This window comes from Caloenas nicobarica, chromosome 4, assembly GCF_036013445.1.
Source record: "Caloenas nicobarica isolate bCalNic1 chromosome 4, bCalNic1.hap1, whole genome shotgun sequence".
NCBI classification, from domain to species: Eukaryota; Metazoa; Chordata; class Aves; order Columbiformes; family Columbidae; genus Caloenas; species Caloenas nicobarica.
This window is the reverse complement of record NC_088248.1, coordinates 11620652-11643832: the sequence shown is the minus strand read 5'-3', so window position 1 is coordinate 11643832 and position 23181 is coordinate 11620652. Positions and strand designations below refer to the sequence as shown.

The 23181-nt window shown below is 36.4% G+C and overlaps 1 protein-coding gene and 1 long non-coding RNA gene across 7 annotated transcripts in view; one reads left to right on the top strand and one right to left on the bottom strand.

Annotated features, from left to right (window-relative positions):
- LOC135988417 (uncharacterized) overlaps positions 1–23181 on the bottom strand; it is a 67827-nt gene that overhangs the window by 32716 nt on the left and 11930 nt on the right. The gene's annotated exons all lie outside the window — the stretch shown is intronic.
- The window catches only part of PRSS12 (serine protease 12), a 46798-nt gene that overhangs the window by 17719 nt on the left and 5898 nt on the right, over positions 1–23181 (top strand). For both annotated transcript variants that reach the window (XM_065634365.1, XM_065634364.1), the window contains exons 5-11: positions 1116–1294; positions 1943–2084; positions 3056–3252; positions 6309–6450; positions 12558–12763; positions 13430–13508; positions 15316–15438. In XM_065634365.1, coding sequence (XP_065490437.1) covers positions 1116–1294; positions 1943–2084; positions 3056–3252; positions 6309–6450; positions 12558–12763; positions 13430–13508; positions 15316–15438 — 1068 coding nt within the window. The remainder of the gene's footprint in view (positions 1–1115; positions 1295–1942; positions 2085–3055; positions 3253–6308; positions 6451–12557; positions 12764–13429; positions 13509–15315; positions 15439–23181) is intronic.

Sequence of the window (23181 nt, the reverse complement as noted above, 5' to 3'; positions counted from 1 at the left end):
AGCGGCTACATACTGAAACAAAATAGTAAAGACCTGTCATGTTTTCAGTATAAATGGAAGGTACCATTACTGTTAGATGTTATGTGACAATATATGGCTGGTAGTGGAAAACTCGCTTTAAAACAAATTAATAATTAGTAAAGAGCCCCACACCCAAACTGCATGTTAATTAACTTAAACTAATACTTTAGATAGGTAATTCATTATAGTAAAAAAAATTAGATAGACGTTTCAATTTTACGAGTTGGAAAAGACGACAGATATTGACAATAGTCAATAAAAACTAGATGATATATGACAGAAAACTATTCAGTGGAAAGAAACCAAGCCATCAAAAACATAGGAAAGACATGGTACCTTAAATAGAATTGGAAAAATCCTGATAAAACATCAAGTGTTAAACACTGCATAATTTCTGTAATGCTGAAACAATGGAGTGTTTTCCATTTACATAGGCTTTTGTGCTCAAAATCCTCTCTGCTGACATAGAGTATAACACACACAAGGTTAGTCATTGATCTGCTTTCTGTTCTTATTTCTACCACTGATTGGTGGGCTGACATTGTCAAGTCACTTAAGGTTTCTTTGCCATGTTTCTTCCATGACTAAATGGGGAACAATCACTTTTATCTGCCTCATTTGGGTATTTGAGATTTGATTAATGTGCTTTGAGGACAACAGATGAAAGTCACTGTAGAAATATATAGGATTATTTTTTCTACATATAAACATTAAATGAAAATTAGAATCCAAGCCGTACGTCTATAATCTCCTCTAGGGAAGTTATGCTTAAAAATCAAATGGGCCAGAAAAGGAGCATCTCATAGATACAAAACAATAGAAATTGATGTTATAAGTATGTTCAAACCATGGAAGTGTGGAAACAGTATGTATAAGGTGCTCTGCAGCCTCAGCCGAGACTGAAGTTGACTGCAGAACCACATCATCTTACATGATGTGATGTGGGCTGCATTGTCAGTACCAGTGCAGCGGCTATTTAGGCAGTCCCATCTGCTATTTTAGGAATTGAATATGCAACATTTCAGGTCTTCCCACTGGGTCAGAGACTCTTCAGCTGGCTTGTGCTTGACTGGCTGTTTGTTGCATTCCCACAGGGGTGTTGCCAAGGCATGGGGCCAGGCTCACTTTGGAGAAGGCTCGGGCCCCGTGCTGTTGGATGAAGTGCGGTGCACGGGAAATGAACTCTCTATAGAACAGTGTCCTAAAAGCTCCTGGCGAGAACACAACTGTGGCCACAAAGAAGACGCTGGCGTTTCCTGTACACCTCTCACAGGTAGTTCACTTACCGATAATCACACGGGAAAACAGTGACAAATGCAGAGTTCACAGCTCTGGAAAGGTAGTTTTTAAAGTTCGCAGATGCACAAAACCTCACAGTACTAAAGCGTGCTGGCAGTGTCAAAAAGAACCAGCTGTTGGCTATGGAAATTTTACAGGTACAGAAGATCTCATTATTCTATACAAAGCCTTGATTCCTCAGTAACATGGTAACTGCCACTTACTATGTGGAGCATGTCTTAACTGTGTGTCACATCTATCAATAACAGCATTTCCCCATAAAAGCAATGGGGAATAATGGAATATACAAATAAAAAGGTGCATATACAGTGAAATCATGTCATTAGAGCCCACTCCTGTGACCTTGGCACGTAATAAGGGCTTGAGGGATCAGTATCTTGTGCTATTTTTCTTGCAATTAAGCGATTGCATTATGCAACACTTCACAGCTGACCAGGGGCATTATGGCATTTCTTTCATCTTCCCATTAAATGACACCTAGTGATCAGCACTAGACTGAGTAGTCTAATATTCTGATCAGATGCAATAAATGCAATGTTATTCATTTTGTTCTAGAACAATGATTGGACTTAAAAAAACCTGATTCTTGTTTTTTGTTTTTCCTTACTTGTTAATGACACAGATGGTGCATTAAGACTAACAAGTGGGAAAGGCAGTCATGAGGGACGCCTGGAGGTCTATTATACTGGGCAGTGGGGCACAGTCTGCGATGATGGGTGGACAGAGCTGAATACACAGGTGGTTTGCCGGCAGCTGGGATTTAAGTAAGATTACTTGATATTAGATATCTGACTCTCTGGCTTGACAATGATGACAAATATTTACATGAACCCTATGTTATTCAAGATTCTGGTTTTTTAATATTAGCTGAGTGCTTCGTGGGAACTACTGAATTAAAATCCATTAAAGCCCGTTTCCCTCAGTCTCTAAGAGATATGTATGGCCTCACTTGAGGTAGAATAAAAAACCTTCAGTTGAGGTTGTGATTCAGCAGTTGTTATTCACTGAGTTCCTTCCAATCATCTTTTTGGCTAACTGATATCAATGCATATACTACAGAGAAAAAATGATTTGTTGTATTCTATTTTGCCTATAAAAGTTTGATTCTTCAAAATCTTTGCTTGTTGAATAGTCATTAAAAATCACAGACATTTTCAAGGTATAAGTCTTTCTGCATCTATCTCAGAAAAAAACACAGACTGGCCCTGGAACACTGTATTGAAAATAATATTTTAGAAAAAAAATCCTATTAGAGTTTCATGCATTCACTCTTCACTACTTTTCCTACTGACTGTGGTTACAAAGATACACTCTTATTAGGTGATTGTTGTCTTGCCTTCACATGATAACAGCTCACATTAAAAAAAAAGTCATTTTTCCCCCAGACTGTGACATTCTAATGTATATATAATACTAAGAACATGCTTTAAGTCTCAAAGTGAGAAGCCATACACTTGCTTGAAGAGAGACCCTAATCAAAGGTATTGCATTCTCAAGTTTGTATTAATTTACCAGAAATTCCTTTAAAAAACATTACCAAAGTAGCAGCATATAGTGCTGTCATTGAATTTCATGCTAACTGAACCTACTCTGTCATGGTTAACACTGTTTACTGTTATCGCTTGAGAAACCTTTATTTCTTCAGATATATTTTATTTCCTTTCTAGTGCTTAACTATCACATGCCCTCTCATCACTGTGGACCAAAACATTATATATACGCATTCGTTATGCAGGTATGGAAAAAGCGCACCTGAGAGCTACTCACAAGGAAGCTCTGGGCCCATCTGGTTGGATGATGTCAGCTGCTCAGGGAAGGAGCCAAACCTTCTGGAGTGCTCAAGGAGAGAGTGGGGAAAGCATGACTGTAACCATCAGGAGGATGTCAGACTCATTTGCCACCCAGATAACGACAGCCATAAACTCTCACTTGGTAAGGTATTTCTTTGGTAAAGTCACAGTATGAGTATTGCGGTGGGTGCAGATCTGAGCAAAGTACAGTGTACTTAAGGACGCTTAAAATCTCAGTATTTGGCAGATGTGTCCAAAGAAGGAACAGGAAGGGAAAAAAGCACACTTTTCTCCTCAAGATCATAGGAAGTAATCAGGCTTTCCTTAAAGAAACATAAAGAGTCAGAACATTAAAGATCAGCAAAAATTTGTAAAGTAGTAAAGTCAGATTCCAGAGATCCTGTTCTCTCAGTCTTCACCAGATTTTTGACCTATTAAGCATTTCCTAATGCTATAGCGCATTTCACTCTGCACTCCAAGTTCTAAGTAATTGTCTCATGCTATCAAAAGTTGGAGACATATCCAAGCACTGAGAAGTATAAATCAATAGTATATCCTCCTATGGCCTTACATACAGACAACATGAAAAAAGAGAGACATCGAGAAAGAGGAGAATTTCAGAGATAGCAAGAAGAAGGGCGAGAAGCAGGCAATTATTTCTGTATTACTATTGAGTATCATTCATATTGTGCCTGGGTGAATGGGTCCCACTTGCTGACCAGGACAGAATGATACCACAAAGAAAGATCAAAGAGCCAGTTCCAATATCAAAAAGCCTACAAACTTGTATGAAAAAAGAATGAAAAGGCAGATAAGAAGAAAAATTAGAAATACTACTTACATAGCATAGCGGTATTGTAGAAGAAAATATATACAAATTAATGTCAAAGATTCCTAAATCCACATGTAGATAATTAAGAATTCTGGCTATCAGATATGCACAGTAAAAACTGCAGGGGAACAATGGGTTGCTCAGCAATTCTGAAAAACAGTTTCATTTTTTAGATCTGCTACATACAAATTTTGTAGCTTGTCAGTATGTAGCATTTTACAAAATTGTTGCTGATAATCCTTAGTTTACCCAAGCATATTTTAGTTGATTTTGACATCAGAATTAAAACTAGTGGAGTTACATTCCCAGCTTCTACTGAAATCTAATGGATTTGTATGCCTGGGTGCCTGAAGTTCTCTGGAAATTACAGAGCGAAGATCCATCCTGCAAACTGACATGCATTTAGTGCCCAACATTGCTACCTGTTACATCAACAGTCAGCACTTCCACATCTACTCTTCTAGTCTCTCTCTCTTTATAGTTTTTTTCTCTGTAACCTTTTGACCTCTCACAATCCAATTAATGTTTTTTTGTTCCAGTACAGTTCCATTATGTGTAGATGATGTCAAATCACATTTAGAAGAAATAATTTTCCCAGACCAAAAATAACAGGAATTCAAATAATGACTGCTGTCTTTACAGATGCAAACCATCTGTGCCGCTTTGCTCAAATTCCTATAAAATATAATCTTAGCTGAAGGAGGTCTGGCTCACTTAAATGCATCCATATGGTAACATTCCCACATCCCCCATTACCAGAAGGTTCTATTAATTTTGTGCTCCATAAAAATATACATATATATTCTAAACCACAAGAAGATGAGGTAGCAATAAAATAGATATACCATATCCCATGTCTCTAGCTGGGTAAAAATACTTCCAGAAGAACACATCATTTCAACAAGAAAATGAAGACAGTTTATCTGACATTTCCTACAAGACTTCTGATTGGAAAGCAGACAAAGGCTCTATTGTTACTATTTACTTCCCAGCATTTGAAAAAGCCTTTTTTCTCCCTGTAAGGATGAATTCAGTAGAAAAAATGGCAGATGGTATGGATTGAGGAAACACAGACATTTATGAACACTAAAAACGAGATACAATATGCTACAATAACTACAACAATATGTGTTTAGTATGTTAGATCATGACAACGTAGCTAAATTTTGAAGCTAATTCATGTCACTGTCCAGACAGTATGAACTCCAGTATAAAAAAATGTGCCTTAAATGATATTTGAAGCAAACAGACTATAGTTTTGGTTTCAAAATTTTTAATGAATTAGGCCAGATTTAACTAGCTCTGATCCAGAGTGAGGTTTGGTATATAGAAGTTATTCAGACTCTATTTAATCTAAATTAAATTTCAAATGCAAATGTCTCAAGATATTGCTTTATTTAAGAGCATAATTAATTTATTTCTCATCCTTACAGGGTTAGAAGATACTAGGAACAGGTTAGAAGGATAAGGAACAGTCTTTCCAGTTATTCTAAACAGAACCTCTAATTAGTGTATTAAAGATTATAAAGTATGACAAACTAAAAGATTTAGAAGACGATTGTCACTTCAACACTATAAAGAGGCCTCAGAGGAATACATAACTGTTTTAAGGCTACTTGCATTGCTAGTATGCTATAAAGGAGTCCTAAGTAAGAATCAAATATGTTCTTTGCTTAATTATTCGAAATTTAACTACAGGGCAAGCACTGAATAAGCCAAGATTAATTAAGGCAAACTAATCCACAAGTGAGATTCTGTATTATGAACATATCTGAATAAGCAAACAATTTAAATTTGTAGAAGAATAATCACACATCAGTCTAGAATAACAAGCTGTAGAACATTATGCTATCACAGAAAATACTCTACAGAACAGCATGCATGAGTAAGTAATAACTGAAGTTCAACACAATGTTGCACTTTTTTGCTGGTAACAACCAGTTTGAGAATGGATTTATGAACTGAGATATAATTAAATTAATCCATAAGATTTCTGCAAGGAAAACCTGTCCAGCTTCTATGTGTATCATATCAAAGCTATTTTGGATATTTTCTGCCGTCAAGGGGAGAATTGCTCTGTGCCCACTATGGTCAAATTTTGAGCTGTGTATTGAGCTATTTGTATGAAATGAAGGAATGAGACGAACTCTGAAGTTCAAAATACAGTACTATTTCATGTCATGAGATTTGTACAAATTGCTTCCTTTTGCCAGCCAGGAAAAATATTACTACTTTAACAGCTGACATGAGGTTTGTTGAACATAAACATCAGTTGACCCTATATACTGAACCTGATGAAAATGACTTAAAGTACTAGTTCTTGCATTTGCTTCTGTCGTGAATTGACAGCAGTAATTTATTACCAGGTCCTCCCATCAGGCTGATGGATGGTGAGAATAAGAAGGAAGGACGTGTAGAGATTTTTATCAATGGCCAGTGGGGCACAATTTGTGATGATGGATGGTCTGATAAGGATGCTGCTGTAGTCTGTCGACAGCTTGGCTACAAGTAAGGAAACTCATTAAGCTGTTTCTCAAGTTATTGGTTTGCTGTATCTAAAAATGTTAAGTTTTTGCAACCAAATATCACTAAATTATGTCTGATAACAATATATGCCTTTTAAAACTCGTCTGTTTGGCATTCTTTTAGAAAAGTGCACTTATACTATTTGTATAGGTAGTAGTAGGCTATGTCTTCCAATGGACTATTCATTAACCAGCATAAATGGGAAAAGGAATTTTAATATTACAGTCACATCACAGTCTGACTGCCAACTGAAATGCAAGTTAATGCTAGTCATTAAATATTTTTTTAGAAGTTAAATATTCTGAATTACTAAGCTATTGACTAAATACTATATTTTATTTGTCACTTGTGGTGCTACATGTCTATATGATAGAAACATAATATGCCAATTTTAAATTTATTTTTTTTACGCTTAGTTGCACTAATGTAACCAAGAAGATAATTTGATTTAGTGTATCTGCTCTGTGCTCTTTGCCACTCAAACTGTTCTTAATTTACTTCTTTCACCTTTGGTTTTCAGATTTCTAAACATTTAAAAAAAGAGAGTGGAATTTCTAGTTTGGAAAAAATGAGGGAAACTAATATTAACGTCTAGAATAGCGGAGATTATTACATATTCTGTGAACTATGTAGGTTCTCTGTTTTGCTTCTGATTTTGTGTCAGAGCTCTGTTTCCTCATACTTAAGTGACAATTTTCATTCATATAACAATTTTGATATTGAGTCATCATTAGTCAACACAGAAAAACTTAAGGTATGTAAATTCTAGTGCTTTTGTGATTTGATGTAACAGCATAGATTAAAAAATCGGGAATTTAAAATGCGTTTTTCATTACATTAGCTAATAAAATACAAATATTCAGAATCTAGACTTGGTTTACCAGTTTACTGAAATTGTCTGGAATTTTGCTAAATTTTCAGGGGTAATGGTTGTATTGTTTTAAAGAGCTCTTGATCTGTTTTCATCAAAAGGTCTAATTTTGCATATTGTTAATATTTATCTTTTGTGAAGCTTAATGATGACTTTGAAATCCTTATAGATTCTAACATAACTGTTAAAATTTGTAATGAAATCTATTAATAGCAACAGGTCAGCGTCCACTGTCACAAGGTGTGGATATGATTTCTGCAGATTCGGATGTAGGCACACCAGCTGCTGAATACCTTGCTTCATGGGTTTTTTGGTTCATTTACTGATCTGGCTTGACTCAATGTAGCTTGGAGATTTGATAAAACTGTTGTACAAACGATTATGGCTTCAGCCTACGTGACAGTAATTTGAATAAGATTAATTTAATATAGGTATAGACCTGACAGGACAAAACCACCTTCTAATTAAAACCACTGCAGTGTATTTGTGTGACTTTTGAACCACGTTGCTTAATCAGGCTTACATCACTCACACACACTTTTTTTTTCTGGATACCTAAGAGCAGTAAAGATACAACATCTATAAGACAGATATATAAGTAGCAGAACTACTATGAACTGAAAAATATACAGAACATTAGTGAAATACAATAGGAAGGTAGTGAAATGTCTTCTCCAAGTGTATCTGTAAAGAAATCCGAGCTTAAGAAATACAAATCATGTTATCTCTTTGCTGTATCTAACAATGTAAAGTTTGTGCAACGAAAAATCATCAGATTATATTTGAACAAATAATAATGCTTTTAAAAAACTGTCTGGTATTCTTATAGTAAAACATATTTCAAAGTAGTAGTAGACTATGGCTTCCAAACTACAAAACTCAGCTTGTATTATCTCCCACTGAATCATTCATCCTTAGCCTCTCTGGCCTTTTATATGTCTCAGATGCTCAAACTCAACCACTTAATCCCACCTTCTGTTTTTAAATCTCCACAAGGACAGACAGTTGGCTGGATTCTCAATTTGTGTCATGTCAGAACAGGGGTTAAGATTATAGGATACATCAGAACACGTTTCCTGAAGGACTAAAGACAGACACATTTTAGAAATCTAAAATTAGGTTCCAGAAATTGGGAAAGCTTGTCGGAAACGCTGGATCTTGGTGACCCTATGTCTAGACAGTTGCATTCCACAAACCTGAGTATGCCATTATGTGCACCGATGAGCTGGAATTGCTTCTGGGCCTAGGAGTTCATGCACAGATCTTTTTGCTGAAGTTCAAAATACATTCAGTAGTGACTTGGCTGTTCCAAAGCAAGGCTGGGGCTTCTGGGCTCATGCACCTGAGCTTGAGGGTTGGTGAATGTTGTTTCTTTAGAAATAAACACATTATGAACTTTTCCTGGGAGGAACTCAAAAAGCACCTAATACTGAAGTTGACATCAGTTTTCATGAAGACTGTTTAATTCCCAAGTCTTCCCTACTGTTTTTTTAATACACTTGGATCCACATTACATTCCTTGGGAAAAACAAACCAAACCAACCAAACAACTAAACCAAACCAAACCCCAAAACATCCCCCCCAAGCCCCAAAACACAAACCCACATGTTTATTAGTACAAATGGAAGAAAAAACTGCCTTAAAAAGGAAGACTTGTGTAAGCAAAGGATAAACACTGAGAAAATAGACTAATTTTTTCCTGTATATATTATTCATAGTGTCAATGCTTGTCTGTACTTTTTTTTTTTACAAAATCCTGCTTTGGAACATTCTCAGCCATTTACTAGGGTTCATTTCTGAGACTGGAACAAGAGAATCCCTGAACTGGCAAAATCACTAGGTTCAAGGAAACACTAATTTTAAAGATTAAGCCAGTTTGTCAAATCCATGGTTAATGTTAGTAAAACATAATATAAAGAACATTAGAAAACAACCTGATTTATTGGCTAAAACCAGTCATGAAAACATAAAAATAACTAACAGCACCCTAATCAAAGTATATTTGTAACAGGATAAGCACTAAGAGAACACATACCTTTTCTGAAGAACTATCTACTATGTGATTGGGTTTAACATACAAAAGTATTTTGACAGAATGAGTAAAGAGCAAAAGAGGGTTTTAGAAGCTCCTGCATTTTAGTGAACCAAGTGGCCCAGTAAAACTGGACCCCTTTCATTTAGGACAGGCTTATAAGAACACACATGCAAACACACACATATGTACACAACAAATGAACAAATATCCTGCCATTAGTGCTCCAAAAATTATCTACTACAGGAAAAAAAAAATAGACCCAGGGTAGATGGCCATCCATACTAATCAACTGGATTTCCTGATTAATCATACTATGCCTAACGGTAATGCTGCATCTGAAGAGCTCAGCAAGTTATCGTGTATGGCCTTGTGTCTGAGAAAAGACCTGAATCTTCCCTTCTCCCTAGGGACAGATCTGAGCAAGCAAAAACATTTCTCTGATGGTCATCTGTGCTTAAATAGCTGGCTTGGAAAGCAGCAATTAAGGGATGCATACACCTTTGTTAATGCTGCACTAAAACCAGTTATAAGAGCACATTCCAGCACGTAACACACACATAAGACTTAACACTTCTACATTTAGAGATCTCCCAATTATATGAATTTTTTTTTTCCATTAAGCTGCACTCCTTGCTCAAGAACATAGTGATTTTTACATTTGTTTCCTGATAGATGTTCTATTTAAACAGTGGGGTCTTTTTGTTAAGAGTGGGTATGGGCACATGTTTCATAGCAGGTACCAGCAAACTAAGAGATTACTGATGCACAGGAGAAGGCAGCTAGTTTTCATCTAAAGGTGTGAAGAGTCACTGCAATACAAGTCCCACAGTTCAGTTCACGTCAGTGCATCATTGCAATCCATACGCAGTAAGTGCCCTCCATCTTTGTCTCTCTACATCTCTTTCACCTAAAATATTTACATATGCAACCTCACAGATGTCAGAGTATTCTTTGAGATTTATCTGGTAAGCCAGTGAAGGCAGTGCCCCTATTAAGTAGCCGATAAGAGTCTGCAGAGACAATTATATACTAAACTGCAATAAATACTTCTCCAGGAAAGTTTACTGTGGTGATTCACAACAAAGCAATTTTCAATATCCTGAGGAACTTTAGAGCAATGCCCTAAAGCAGCAACTGTGTTTTTTTGACATAGAGATACCAAAATGAGGTAAGATTTTGCAACTAGTGTCTGTACTATCTCACTGTTTTGTAATACCATACACGGACACAGCAGATGCCCACAGGTTTTGGAGAGTTTGACATTTTTTGTAGTTATCTTTAATCAGAGTATCATCCACAAAAGAAAAACATTTGGATCGAGATGAGACGCGTTGCTTGTGACTGACTAGTTAAATAATACTAAACTCATTAGGCAAACATTGTCCTATACTGGTTCCAAAGTCAGATAAGGCTTTGGATTATCTAGTAAATACATGCTGGCCATGGAAATTAAAAACGTGTAAGGACAGTTGACCTTGTTGTATCATCTCTGTCAGATGTTTTACATGCTTCCCTTTCCTGGCTTTTTACAATTCATGCATACAAACGAACATTCCCTACTTAGAAAACCTGCCCACCTACCCTTCAATACGTGGTAAAAAAATCCAAGCAGGCAAGGCTGAAAAAGGAGGAAGCTTGTATTACTTTCATGCTTGAATTATATGGATATAGGCAGTTGAGGGCTGGATTCTTTGAGTTTGATCCAGCCACACTTCTAGTGTGACGAAGCTTTGAAAATGATAGGACAAATCAAAATTCCTCTCTTAGCTGATAAAGACAAAAACTCTTTATGCTGTTGTAACCTATCTTCCCCAACGCTGCGGGTATAAAGAGAGATAAAAAAGAGGTGTAAAGGGAGAGAAGTACCGTCTTGCCTAATACATTTTCATTGTTAAACTCTTTCTCTACTCCAGCATTTAATGGAACATGCAGTTACTCTTTTGCATACATAGAAGTACTGTCCTTTAGAATATACAATTACAACATATCCTTTAAAACAGAACTAGGTGATATAGTGCAACATTTTAGTTACCTAGAATTCAATATATTCTTATCACAATAAAATAACAGTAAATTGCTCTTAACCAATACATAACCTTGTAGTTCAGACACACCTAGAGGTGGCTGTGGCTTCCTGCCCCGATTCTCGCCCCATTTCCCTGTACAGCCAGTTGAGTGCTCTCCTGTTCGTAATTCTTTCTGACTTGTAAACTGTATACAACAAAACATCTATTTATATATTAAGAAGCATTATCCTAAGTAATTGAAAGAAAAATCTATCACAAAATTTACCAAATGAGATGCTTACATGCACAGTTCATGTTGGGTTTTTTTTGTTTGTTTGTTCATTCACTCCCTCATTTGGGAAAAAAGTTTATCATTGAAGTGAGTTTATTTAGACCACTGACACTATAGTCATTGCTGAAGCTGTATGGCACTACATACAAGCTATAAAATGTCCTAAGTCTGACATTTAAATACTTAGGTTTGATATTTATCCTTATAAAAGCATAGGAATACCATACTGACCTTTTGTAAAATGCCTTGAGGCCCGTATATGTAAATGCTACACACACCCTGAGTACTGTGCTCCTGCCAGGAAAAGCAGAGTGCTAAGACTGAACTGGGTTCAGTCTCTCTCCAATTACATTGCAGTTTTAGAACTCAACTGTGGGGTGCACTTTAAAAATGGCATGATAACAAAATACGTTAGTAACTATCAATATCTAATAGATCTGTAAATCATAGCTCCTACTACACTACAAGTATACTGTATTTGACAGGTCCATCTTTCTGAGGGAATCAAAGCAGAACAAATTATTTTTAGCATTCACAGATGCTGGTTATATATGAGGATTAAAGAGATTATGAAAAAGCAGCTTTCACATATTTTTATAGATATTTATAATGCCGTTACAATGTAAAATACTCTGCATAGAACCTTCTAACTAAAACCATAAAAGTACATTTTAAACATTAGTGAACTGTAGCAATTCTGTTACATTTTTTTTTCCTGCTTACCTGACTAACAGAGGCAAGGAGAAAAGTTCTCATCACGTGAACCAGTGACAGGATTTGGAATAAAATCTCAACGTCTTCATTTTATAGCTCGGTCTCTGAAATATTTCAGTTGAGTAACATGTAGAATAACGTTTAATCAAAAAAAAAATGCTCTGTTTCCAGAGGTCCAGCTAGAGCAAGGACAATGGCATATTTTGGGGAGGGCAAAGGCCCGATCCACGTGGATAACGTGAAGTGCACAGGAGATGAGAGATCCTTGGCAGACTGCATTAAACAAGACATTGGAATGCACAACTGCCGTCACAGCGAGGACGCGGGGGTGATCTGTGACCACCTCAGCAAGATGGCCCTTGCAAACAGCAATAAAGGTGAAGCCCTGTTGTGAGTAACAGACCAAAGGGTTTGAGTGAGGAACTGTCATAGTAGGAACAGACGGACATAAACAATCCCACCTCACAGAGGAAATACCTATACCAAAAGAATGATGGAAACAAAAATGGTGGGAATCCTCTCTGCTTACACTCAGTGATCTTATTGCTGGGCCAGCTGTGCAAAGGAATCATAGTAGACTACTCAAATGATACAGGGTATTTGTCTAGCATAATTTACAGCAGCTGTGTTTCTTAAATTCTACCAGGGACATGACAATGCAAATACCTAGACAGCTACTTTCAGTTTTTCAAGGTATAGCTTATCTTCAGCTGAGGATGGAAACCTATGTAGTATCCCAAGCTCTGCTGCCACTTACATGAAGTAAGGAAGAAGTCTATAAAAAACCCTACACTTGAAGTGCAGAGCACAATTGTGTAAATTGCTCTGTGATCATAGTCAAAAAAAATCTGATAATTTCTAAGTCTGATAGAATTCCGTGTATTTTTCCCCAATCAAAATTTCGTTATTAAAACCCACCATGAAACAGAATAACTTCAGCCTTAGTTGTTTTTTGTTTGTTTTTCTTTTAGTTAACCCTCATTGTAGGTTGGCTAATTTTCATTTTGAGTTTAATGCTGTCTACATCTCCCTTTCTGGTTCAGATTCTCTTGCTTCTGTTTGTGGATTGAGGTTACTACATCGTCGACAAAAGCGAATAATTGGTGGGAAAAATTCTTTACGGTAAATATTTGGTAAAGTCAATATAAAGACATGTATTTGCCTAATTCATGTTTTTATTGTAGGTTTGGTTTGTTTCGTGGGGTTTTTTTGTGGAGTAGGGTGGGGTTTTTTGTTTTGTTGGGGTTTTGTTTGTTTGGGTTTGTTTTTTGTTGTTGTGGGTTTTTTTGTTTTTTTTTCTTTCTGGTCTTGTCATGAGATAGAAGTAGAAATACACTCAAAGCAAGTTTGGTAGGAAATTAAAAAATATTCATTGGTAAATACTTGCAGCATTAGTTGAAAATCTGTAATGCTTATGGGTTTAGTCCTTGCTTAGGTTAAATTTCTTACTTTCAAAATAGCCATTTTACTTTTTTCCAAAGTTATCTTATATTGAAATGTTAGCTATATGAAGAGAGCTATGAGTATAGTACAAGGTTTTAAATGCTACCTACACTAAAAAATAGGCTTAGATGTCATTCACTGCCTAAGATCTTATTTTCCTTCACAAAATAAGCCTCTCCGATGATGAGACAGCTATACAACCAGGCTTTTTGTTAACACTTTGTTCTTAGCTTTTAATTACATATTTACATTCACCTAATACAAACAGATGAACTAAATACTACTACTATATGCTATGATAGGAAGTCCAGGCTTTATTTTCTTAACTTGTGAGTAACCACAAAAATAAAAAATGTTCACAGAATCTTATGAAAGGAATTGTAAAAAAATGCACTTATAGTATTATTATATGTCATTGTGCAACCTATTTCAAAGTACTTGCATAGCATAAATCAATCCACTTCAAAAAAGACACTAAGTGTTGAAAGAAGACCTCATTGTCGAAAGAAGTCTTTAAGACAAAGAACTTGACAAAGTTTGAGAAGGAACAAGATACTTACATATGTACCAGGAAATCCAAAGCTGTCCAAATTACCCCATTTTGGAAAGACATTAAATCCCATATTCTGAATTGTTTTATACTTTATGGGAAGTAAATTCCTTCACCTTACTTTAGAACACTGGGCACTGGGAACTCTGAGATAGGGTACTGGACTAGATGATCCTGGGCAGCTCTTGTACCTATTCAGTTTGACAGTAGTCAGAAAATACCTAAGCGTACCCGTTGTTTGTTCCTGGATGTTGCTGTTGCTTACAGGTGCATCTCTCTCCTCCTTCCTTTCTCTGATTCCATATTTTGCTAATCTATTATTAATAGATTGGTGAAAAATAATCCATCCTGTCTTGATAGGCCTGCAAATAAGTATCCTAGATCTACTATACAAAACAGATGATCACAGGATGAAAAATTATGCTAATCCATTACTTGTGGTTTTTACAGTTGCTTTAGACCTCTTGATTTGCCAGCTTCCTTATTCAAACAGTTCAGAACCAACAAAAATATTAACACAGACAGGAAAGGACACTTGTTTAAGCTTTTGAAGAAATTCCTTTCTTTCCTGTATCCAGTTAACGGGAAATTTCTGGTTTGTTGACTTGGATGGTATTTGGCAAGGAACCCATAGAATGTGTCTTTGGCACAATTAATGAAATCCAAGAAGGGAAAATAAAAATAACTGGCAGTGGAAGGAAGCACTCAGAGTGCTGGATGCACAAGCAATCTGTAAAGTAATCCTGACCATTGTTAAATCGAATTCAGAATGCTGCAGGAATATAAAGGTATTCTCAACTGTTACTCAATAAATAACATGGTTTGTAAGCTAAGTCAGCCAAAGAAACAAAATAGGATTTACACTCAAGGTAACCAACACGCTACCTTATTTTTCCATTGTTGTACCCTGAACACAATGTCTTACGCCCTCTGTAGGGGCGGCTGGCCATGGCAGGTTGCACTCCGACTGAAATCTTCTCATGGTGATGGAAGACTCTTGTGTGGTGCTACTCTCATCAGCAGCTGCTGGGTCCTCACTGCTGCACACTGCTTTAAAAGGTAGGTCTCTCTTCAACAGTGAAGTGTATTTTCAAACTATTTTGTTGTTCTGGTTATAGGCAAAAACATTCCCATTCAAGCCCACTGAAAACTGTTTGAAGAGTTGATCTTTGGTTTTAGAAACCCAACCAACCAAACTTCTTTCCCCCCAAATAAAAACCAAAAAAACTAACACATTGAAATTATCCTGGTTATCATTCACAAGATTTATATTCACAATTTGAGTGTTTCCAGGCCAAAATATAGACAATACTTCTGACATTTGAACACAACTTTCTGTTGCAGCAAAACTGCATCTTATGACTTTCAGGTTATAGTGAAGACAACTGAGGAAACAAACAGAGGAACTGTAGTATTTCAAGTTACTGATAATGATAGATATTGGTAATGATAGATATTTTTACTGTAACACTGCAGTGAATAGATGAACTAGTCCCCAGAACCCATTTTAGGGTAAAGCATTAATATGTATTTTGCTGAATCTAATGGGAAAGTAAATCTGTACACTGGATGCAAGTGAGACTGAGCCGTTTTGCTTATTCTTCACAAATAGGTGTGAGCAACTGCCTTACTCGATTATCTCACAATACAAAAAGAATTGTGTTTTGCAGCCACTTAAATAAAGGTCCCATCCCATTTAACAAAGAAATATTTGCCTAAGTGGTTATACTGGTATAATTCTCTGACACTGGCATCTAATAAAACTATGCCAAAGTCAACTCCTTTCCATATGTTTAGCAACTGGTTTGAAACTTAGACTCTCTTGTAAATCACAGTTGATCTAATTGGTCTAACTACTTCTGCAATTCTCAGTGTTAAGCTAGTATCTAGCTTTTCTAAATATCTTTTCCAATTTTTGCAGAAACAGATAATCTGTTACTGATAATTCTCCTATTCAGTTTTTATTATATCGCCTCTACAGTACTTTTGACATCAGGAATTCACTGCTGATGAAATTACTGTAGTATAAAAGCATGAACTTGCACAGTAAGGAAGCTGGTCTAATATTTTAAGGTTCGAGAGCAATTATTTCATTGGAATCCTTATGAAACATTGCAGTATGGGCTAGAATAAAAGCGTAGAAGAATGGCATTGGAGTTTCGATGATATTTGCTAGAATTTGTTTAAGTGGGCTGCAAATGTTTCAACTTTGGACTTTATACCTTTCCATTTGCACACTAATAACTAGAGTCAGGTTGACTAGAGTCAACTTTTACCTTTGCCTAGCGCCAGATGCACATATTTTCATGTTTCATAAAAATGAAATCTTGGTAATATTTCAAGCCAAAATGGTCAAACAAAATTTCTGCCTACTTCTACTCATGTCCCAGTTGTTTCTGTAGAACTATGAAAGCACTTTAGTTGCTGTCATTAAATTTTATCGAAAATGACTTCCTATTTCCCTGTTCATCATCTCTGTAGTGATTACTAAGGATGCAACTTAAACTCTTGAGAAAGCCTTTGATTAAAGGATTGAAAGCAAGTCAGTTTTTTGTTATTTTATGTCAAGGGAAGAAAAAGGGAGGTCACAGGGAAGCCAGTTATGTTTACTAAGCCAAATCAAGATCTTAGTCACCCAGCTCTTCTAGAACACTTTCACAGAGTTCAGTGAAACATTGGTAGTCTCTGTGCTGCTGCAGCTGAAGTGCATTCTTACAGTAAGCACTCCCCACAATCCATTACCTGTTCTTCCCAATGGCTTGCTTACAGAACTGCGGCTCCAACTCATTACTGAACGTGCTGCCATTTTGGCAGCTTTGCTGAGCACCCACGTGATGAGGGAGGGGTGTGGATGAGCAGCAGCATGGCTGGAGCACTGGACACTGCGATACTTCCAGACTGGTGCAGTCACTCAAGGATCTCTCCAAGCTATCCTAAAACTATTGCATGTGGTCTCAGGGACCGAAGTATTGTTTCACCACAGATGTTGCACTTCAAACTGTGCAACCTAGACCTAAGCATGCAACTCTGACAGCCTGTGGATCCACTACTGTTTACTGTAAAGGGGAGAAGGCACCTTTAGCTCTGAGTTGACATTAGACAGACTGCACTGAACTTTGTAATGATCTCAGAGTGATTTTAAGGGGCTAGGTTTCCAAGAGCTATCTATAGATCAAGCGCCTTCTTCAAATATTTTCCACAGACGGAAAGGAGAAAGGCCAGTATACCATTTCTCATACCCTGGAAATTGGAACACCACTTAAATAAGAAAAATGAACTCATTTGCACTATGGATAAAAATTAAATACAATTTAATGCATAACGACAGGAATGGTTTGCCAGGAGTATAGCAGCATTACTGGTTTCTATAATTTCATAGACACATAGTTTAAGATAGAAAATTGTTTGAAGCTATTTTTCCTTTTATAACCCACCCATCTTATTAGCAAGTTTTTTCCTGAGTGATTCTGACAGCTATATGGAATCTGCAGGTCTATACATTAAAAAGAAACAACCCCCTCCCCCCCAACAAATAAACAACACCACCAAAACCAGCCAACCAAAAAAAAGGGCAAAACAAAACACACACACAAAACACCAAACCAATCAAACAAAAAACCCACACAACCACACTTTGGATAATAAGAAATGAGACATAGAAAGAAGGAAATCATAATGACCATTATGTCATTTTAGGAAATACTGTGTTACTTGAACATTGTACTCTTCCAATAATGTAACTCTTACTTGCTTCTTTAGGCATTTCTGAATGCCCATGTATACTTACACATGGTCCTGGTAATTTTGTTTTGACAACTAGGGACCATGAAGCACAGTGGAACCAAATACCTAGTAAGACACCAGAAACCAAAGCAGAACCCAGAATTAAAATGCAGTTTTCTCAAAGGCGAAGTGAATTCAGGTATGCCCTGTATGTCAGTACTTCACTTGACTGGCAGCAAGATGATAATAGCACGGTGGCTGATTACTAATCCAGCCTCCACTTGGCTGGGAAACGAACCTGCTAGGAGGCGCTAAGGTCAACACTGGCAGGCTGCACTAGAGCTTAAAGGCAAGCCCAGTCCAGCCATCCAACAGGGGGGTAATGCCCTGAAAGCAGCATCATTTTGCACCCATGAAGCACTCTCAGACTCCTCCTTTGCCTCCACTCTTCAAAAGTGATGTGTCTGACTCTGCCATTTCATAGGTGACTTTCAGGTGAGGAAGACTGGACACCCCTGAGCTAGACTACTTTGCCTTTTGGGTACTGATACTCTATTACAATATTTCCACATTTGGCAAATACCAGCTACTAGAGGGGAAGAAATACGACTGTCTACAGATGAAAAAATCAGTTTAGGAAAGACTTATTTTCTGTGAATGTGCACAGAAATATGATAAATATGTCCAAATACTGTTCATTAAGCCTCTCTCTAGAAGCCTTGTACCTATTAAAGTTTCATACATTTGCATGAGAAGCGGCACTTCTCATTCTATTAAATGTTTTAAATCAGTACTTTTAAGTAAGATAAACCTTCCTGGAACTCATTTCTTCAATATTCTGCTATAAATGACCATCATCTATAACACAGAGAAACAGCAGGAACCTATTAAAGGGAAAACAGCTCCTTTTGTCAAAATCAAGGACATAACATTAAATAGAAGCAGCAAGTTTTCTAGTACACTATCTGATATATGGTTTACAGGAGAGCACTCATTATTGCTAGTCTTAAACTTTCCTTCATGCTTAGGCTTACGAATCAAAATAAACAATTAAAAACCAAGTTCCTGTGATTATTATTAGTTTAGGAAGGAAGTTTTTTCATTTCTCATCTAAAGTACAAGCATCTAATACATTTGTGACTTTGTAGTACTCTGACTTCCATGAGGTCTAAAAAAAAAAATAAATGAAAAAAACACATACATCCACTTCCTCTACTTCAAATTGCATTAAAGGTAATGGATAGAGTATATGGTAAGTCCTGTAATTGATGCGGGTAAGGCCTGTTAACTAAAATGCATCACATTAAAAAAAAAATTATACCATCTAAAATTACCTTTTTCTATTTGAGACTCAGATTTCCATTGGACTACTGATAGCACACATCTGCAAAATACTGTGATTGTGTTTGTTCATATGTACAAAAACTATGTCAATGTACACAATGGTTAACTTAGATGGGCAAATATTTATTGAAGGTAAAGAAGCATTCATAATGCAGAAACTAGCAGCAGAGCGCTAAGATGTGATTTGCTGCAGAGAGCCAAAATCGTATGTATAAATTATGAGAGAGTATTGTCAGTGACCTTTTGGAAATATTTTTGGCAGATTAGCTCAGGCAAAATATATATTTAATGCTAATGACGTTGTAAATTTGTATTCCAATGACATTCAGATGTGTACCAAAACCTGTTAAGATTCTACTTTCAAACATTCAAAGATCATACCTAGCAACACAGAATCCAGTACGGATTTGGTACAGAATCCAATTTATGATAGCTTTTAAAGGCAATGACATCAGCAGTTATAAACAATGACTGTAGCAAAAATTATTAGACTGTTTAGTACCACTTACCGGCAAAGAAAGCTGCATCATTGTACTTATTGGGCTCAGCTGCTCTATCACAGGTTCTTAAGTGGAATGTCATCATGCAGTTATGAAATTTGAGCAGAAAAACATATCTGAGATGTCTGTAACAAGAACAATTCTTCCATTTATTTTAGTGGGAGTTTTGCATATAAATTTGAGTAATTCAAATGAAAATAATAATGCCATTTTACTGCAATAGGAAGTTAAGTACTTTCTGTATCAGCTTCCGTTTCTAATTTACTCTGAGGAAAATAAATCCTACTGAGTTGGCTAATTCATCTGCCAAGATTGTTTGTAATCTTGCCCAGACAAGAGGTGACACCAGAGAAGTACTTAATTGGCTGTAAAACCTTAGTGTTACTAAACCCTTCACATTCTGAGCATTACATCTGTTCTGTAAATAGATTTTGTAAAAGTGAAAAACGGTTTGACACTGTGCACCCTGACCATTCAGCCATCTGCCTCTACACTCACCTTGTTGACTTTGGAGAAGGCACAGAAGTTGTGCTGTCAGTGTGTAAAACATTCTATAGCTGCATGTTTTATTCATCTGTTTTTCAAATCGCACAGAGGACCAATGCATTGATTATTAGCTGACACAATAAAATGAGCTACCAGGGTCTGTCAGTTTGGTTTTCATCGCACATTCAAAATGCCTTATATATAATACCACGGTAGCTTGCTTTCTGTCGAACAACCAACATTACGGGTACTTCCATGAAAAAGGTGGTCAAAGTGGTCATTACACTTACCCTTGATTTGGTAGTTTCTCTTCCTGCAAACAATTCAGAAATCTTTAAGCTGTAGTTCTAGGAAATACACTAGCTATGAGGTTATATAGTCTCCATGTGAAGAGACAAATTACCATTTAATATATACAGATATTGAACTGCTGATGTAACTTTCTGCAGAACACAAGATTAAGGAATCAGATTAATTTCCCTAATATTTTCCATAACTAGAGGAATAAAATATACTTTTCCCCTAATTCGTATATTTACATAAAAAATATTTCTAACTTTGAATGCTATGGTTTTGCCAAAGCATTACTGGAAATTTTTGCACACGGGCCAGGAAAATTTGCTTTCAAGTCTATCTGTGTGTAAACATGCTAAACTGAACTCCGAATTATAGTTTCTAAAAATTCCCAGAGGCAATAATGAGCAAATATATAAAACCTATTCAGTACAAACTGGCACAGAAATGTACCAAGCATTTTATTGTAAAGATGCACAACTTATTCATAAAACAGTCACTTTCACAGAAATAAAACTAGAAGAAAACTGTTAAGAAATGCCTGTACTATATATTATATTAACACATTGATGATGTGTGTAGCTTTACTCCTTCCTGTATTAAGGAAAGCCAAATAGATGGCAGAAGAAAAAACTAAAAAGAAACTCGCCTAAGGCCACAGATCAGATCACATCACTGCTGTAATAAAATCCCATTTTCCAGCCAGTGCCAGATTATATTTTTACTCACTCCCACATCATAGCTCAGAGGAATAACAATAGAAGTTTGGACTGACAATCGTATACTAAGTGTCTTGGCAAAGTATGGTAAGATCAGTCTTTTCTGATGTAAGCTGTGTGGCAACGGTGACCCAGGAAGGATTCATCACTGTCAGAGCAGAAATTCCTGGCAGGCAGCAGATAGTAAGGATTTGACAGACAACCTATAGGGGTGCAAAATTTAGGGTTTCACTGATGCCTTACTTCAGATGGCCAAATACAGATGGATATATATAACTCCAGAAACTAGTGAAGACTGAACAGCATTTCTTACCCTGAAGAATCTCCTTAAAAGCAAGAAAAATAAAAGCAATATATCAGGTGCCAATCCTAATTCCATGGAATTTTGCCATTTATTTTATCAGGAAAAGAATCAACTATGAAGTCTTAGTGAGCTTTGTATTTTAAAAAATCAGATTTGTTTTTTTTAAAAAAAACCACATAAATAAGCACCTTTATTCTAGAAACGTCAAGGGACTAGAGTCACAACACCTGGAGACCCAGGATTCATTTTCTGCCTTTTCTGATGTTGTTTTCCTATTCATGCTCTCATTACTTAATTGGAAATTCCTAATGAAAATCTTATAGAATACCAGCACTTTTGTGGTCAAAACAGAAAGATTAGTAAAGTGACACATTCAAAGAGGTTTTTTCTTAAGTATCTTTGAGATAAACTTACTGATCCACAAATTAAAAAAACCTCCTAAGCTTTTTTTTTCCCCAGGGAGGAAATAATGTATGGGGTAGAAAACAAAATATTTTTTCTCAGTTCTCCCTCCAAGACTAAAATCAGTATGAATACTTTTTAAACACCTCTGTAAACTTCAGAAAGTCTCCATCAGTTGCATCTCTTCACTTCCAGCTGCTATAGAATTTTGATTTCCAGCCATAAGAAACCTACAGTATCTGGAGAGTATTTCACAGAGTACTATGGAGGAGGACCTGAAAAAGCTTTGTGGTAGACAAGCGACTTCATTTTTCCTATGTAGCAGGTCATCTTCAGATGCCCAGATGTTGGGTCATAGCCTGCAACCCCCTCCTACAAGCATAGCAGTGACATTTTACTCACAGAATACCTGAAGAAGTGCAGAATTTGACAAAGAAAGCCTTGCAGAAAACCAGGAATACAACCCACCCTTAGAAGAAATATTCAGTGGTACAGTTATATATTGTTCAGAAGAAAACTGTCATATTCCTGCTTTGCCTGCTGCTCCCCAAGCAACCTTTAGTGAGCAATGGAGATCAGCACATTACTGGGGAGTATTAATAAAAACAACTATAGGTTTGAAGGTGATACAACACTGTAGCTTGTTTTCTGCACACATATTACAAATTTCCTGTTGAAGGCTATAAGGGAAAGAGAGAAATCAAAGGAAAAATATTTGGGTTCGTTTAGCCAGGTTTTGAAATAAATAAATGCACCCAACAATACTCCCTTGTTTGCATTTTTCTGACCAGGGCTGTGTGTCCTGTAATCCAAAATCTCCAAAGGCATGCACAGAAAATTCTTTTTTATAGCCACACTAATCATCTCTAAGGTATTTACCATTTAGTCAATGATATTAAAGAAATTTGGGTCATATAAATGCAAAACAAGTCTGAGATTTACAGGCCTTCTATCACTGACAATAGGTGGTTGTAATGCACTTATGCTTTGTTTTCCTTATTATTACTTCAGTTAATATAAGAGGCTTTTA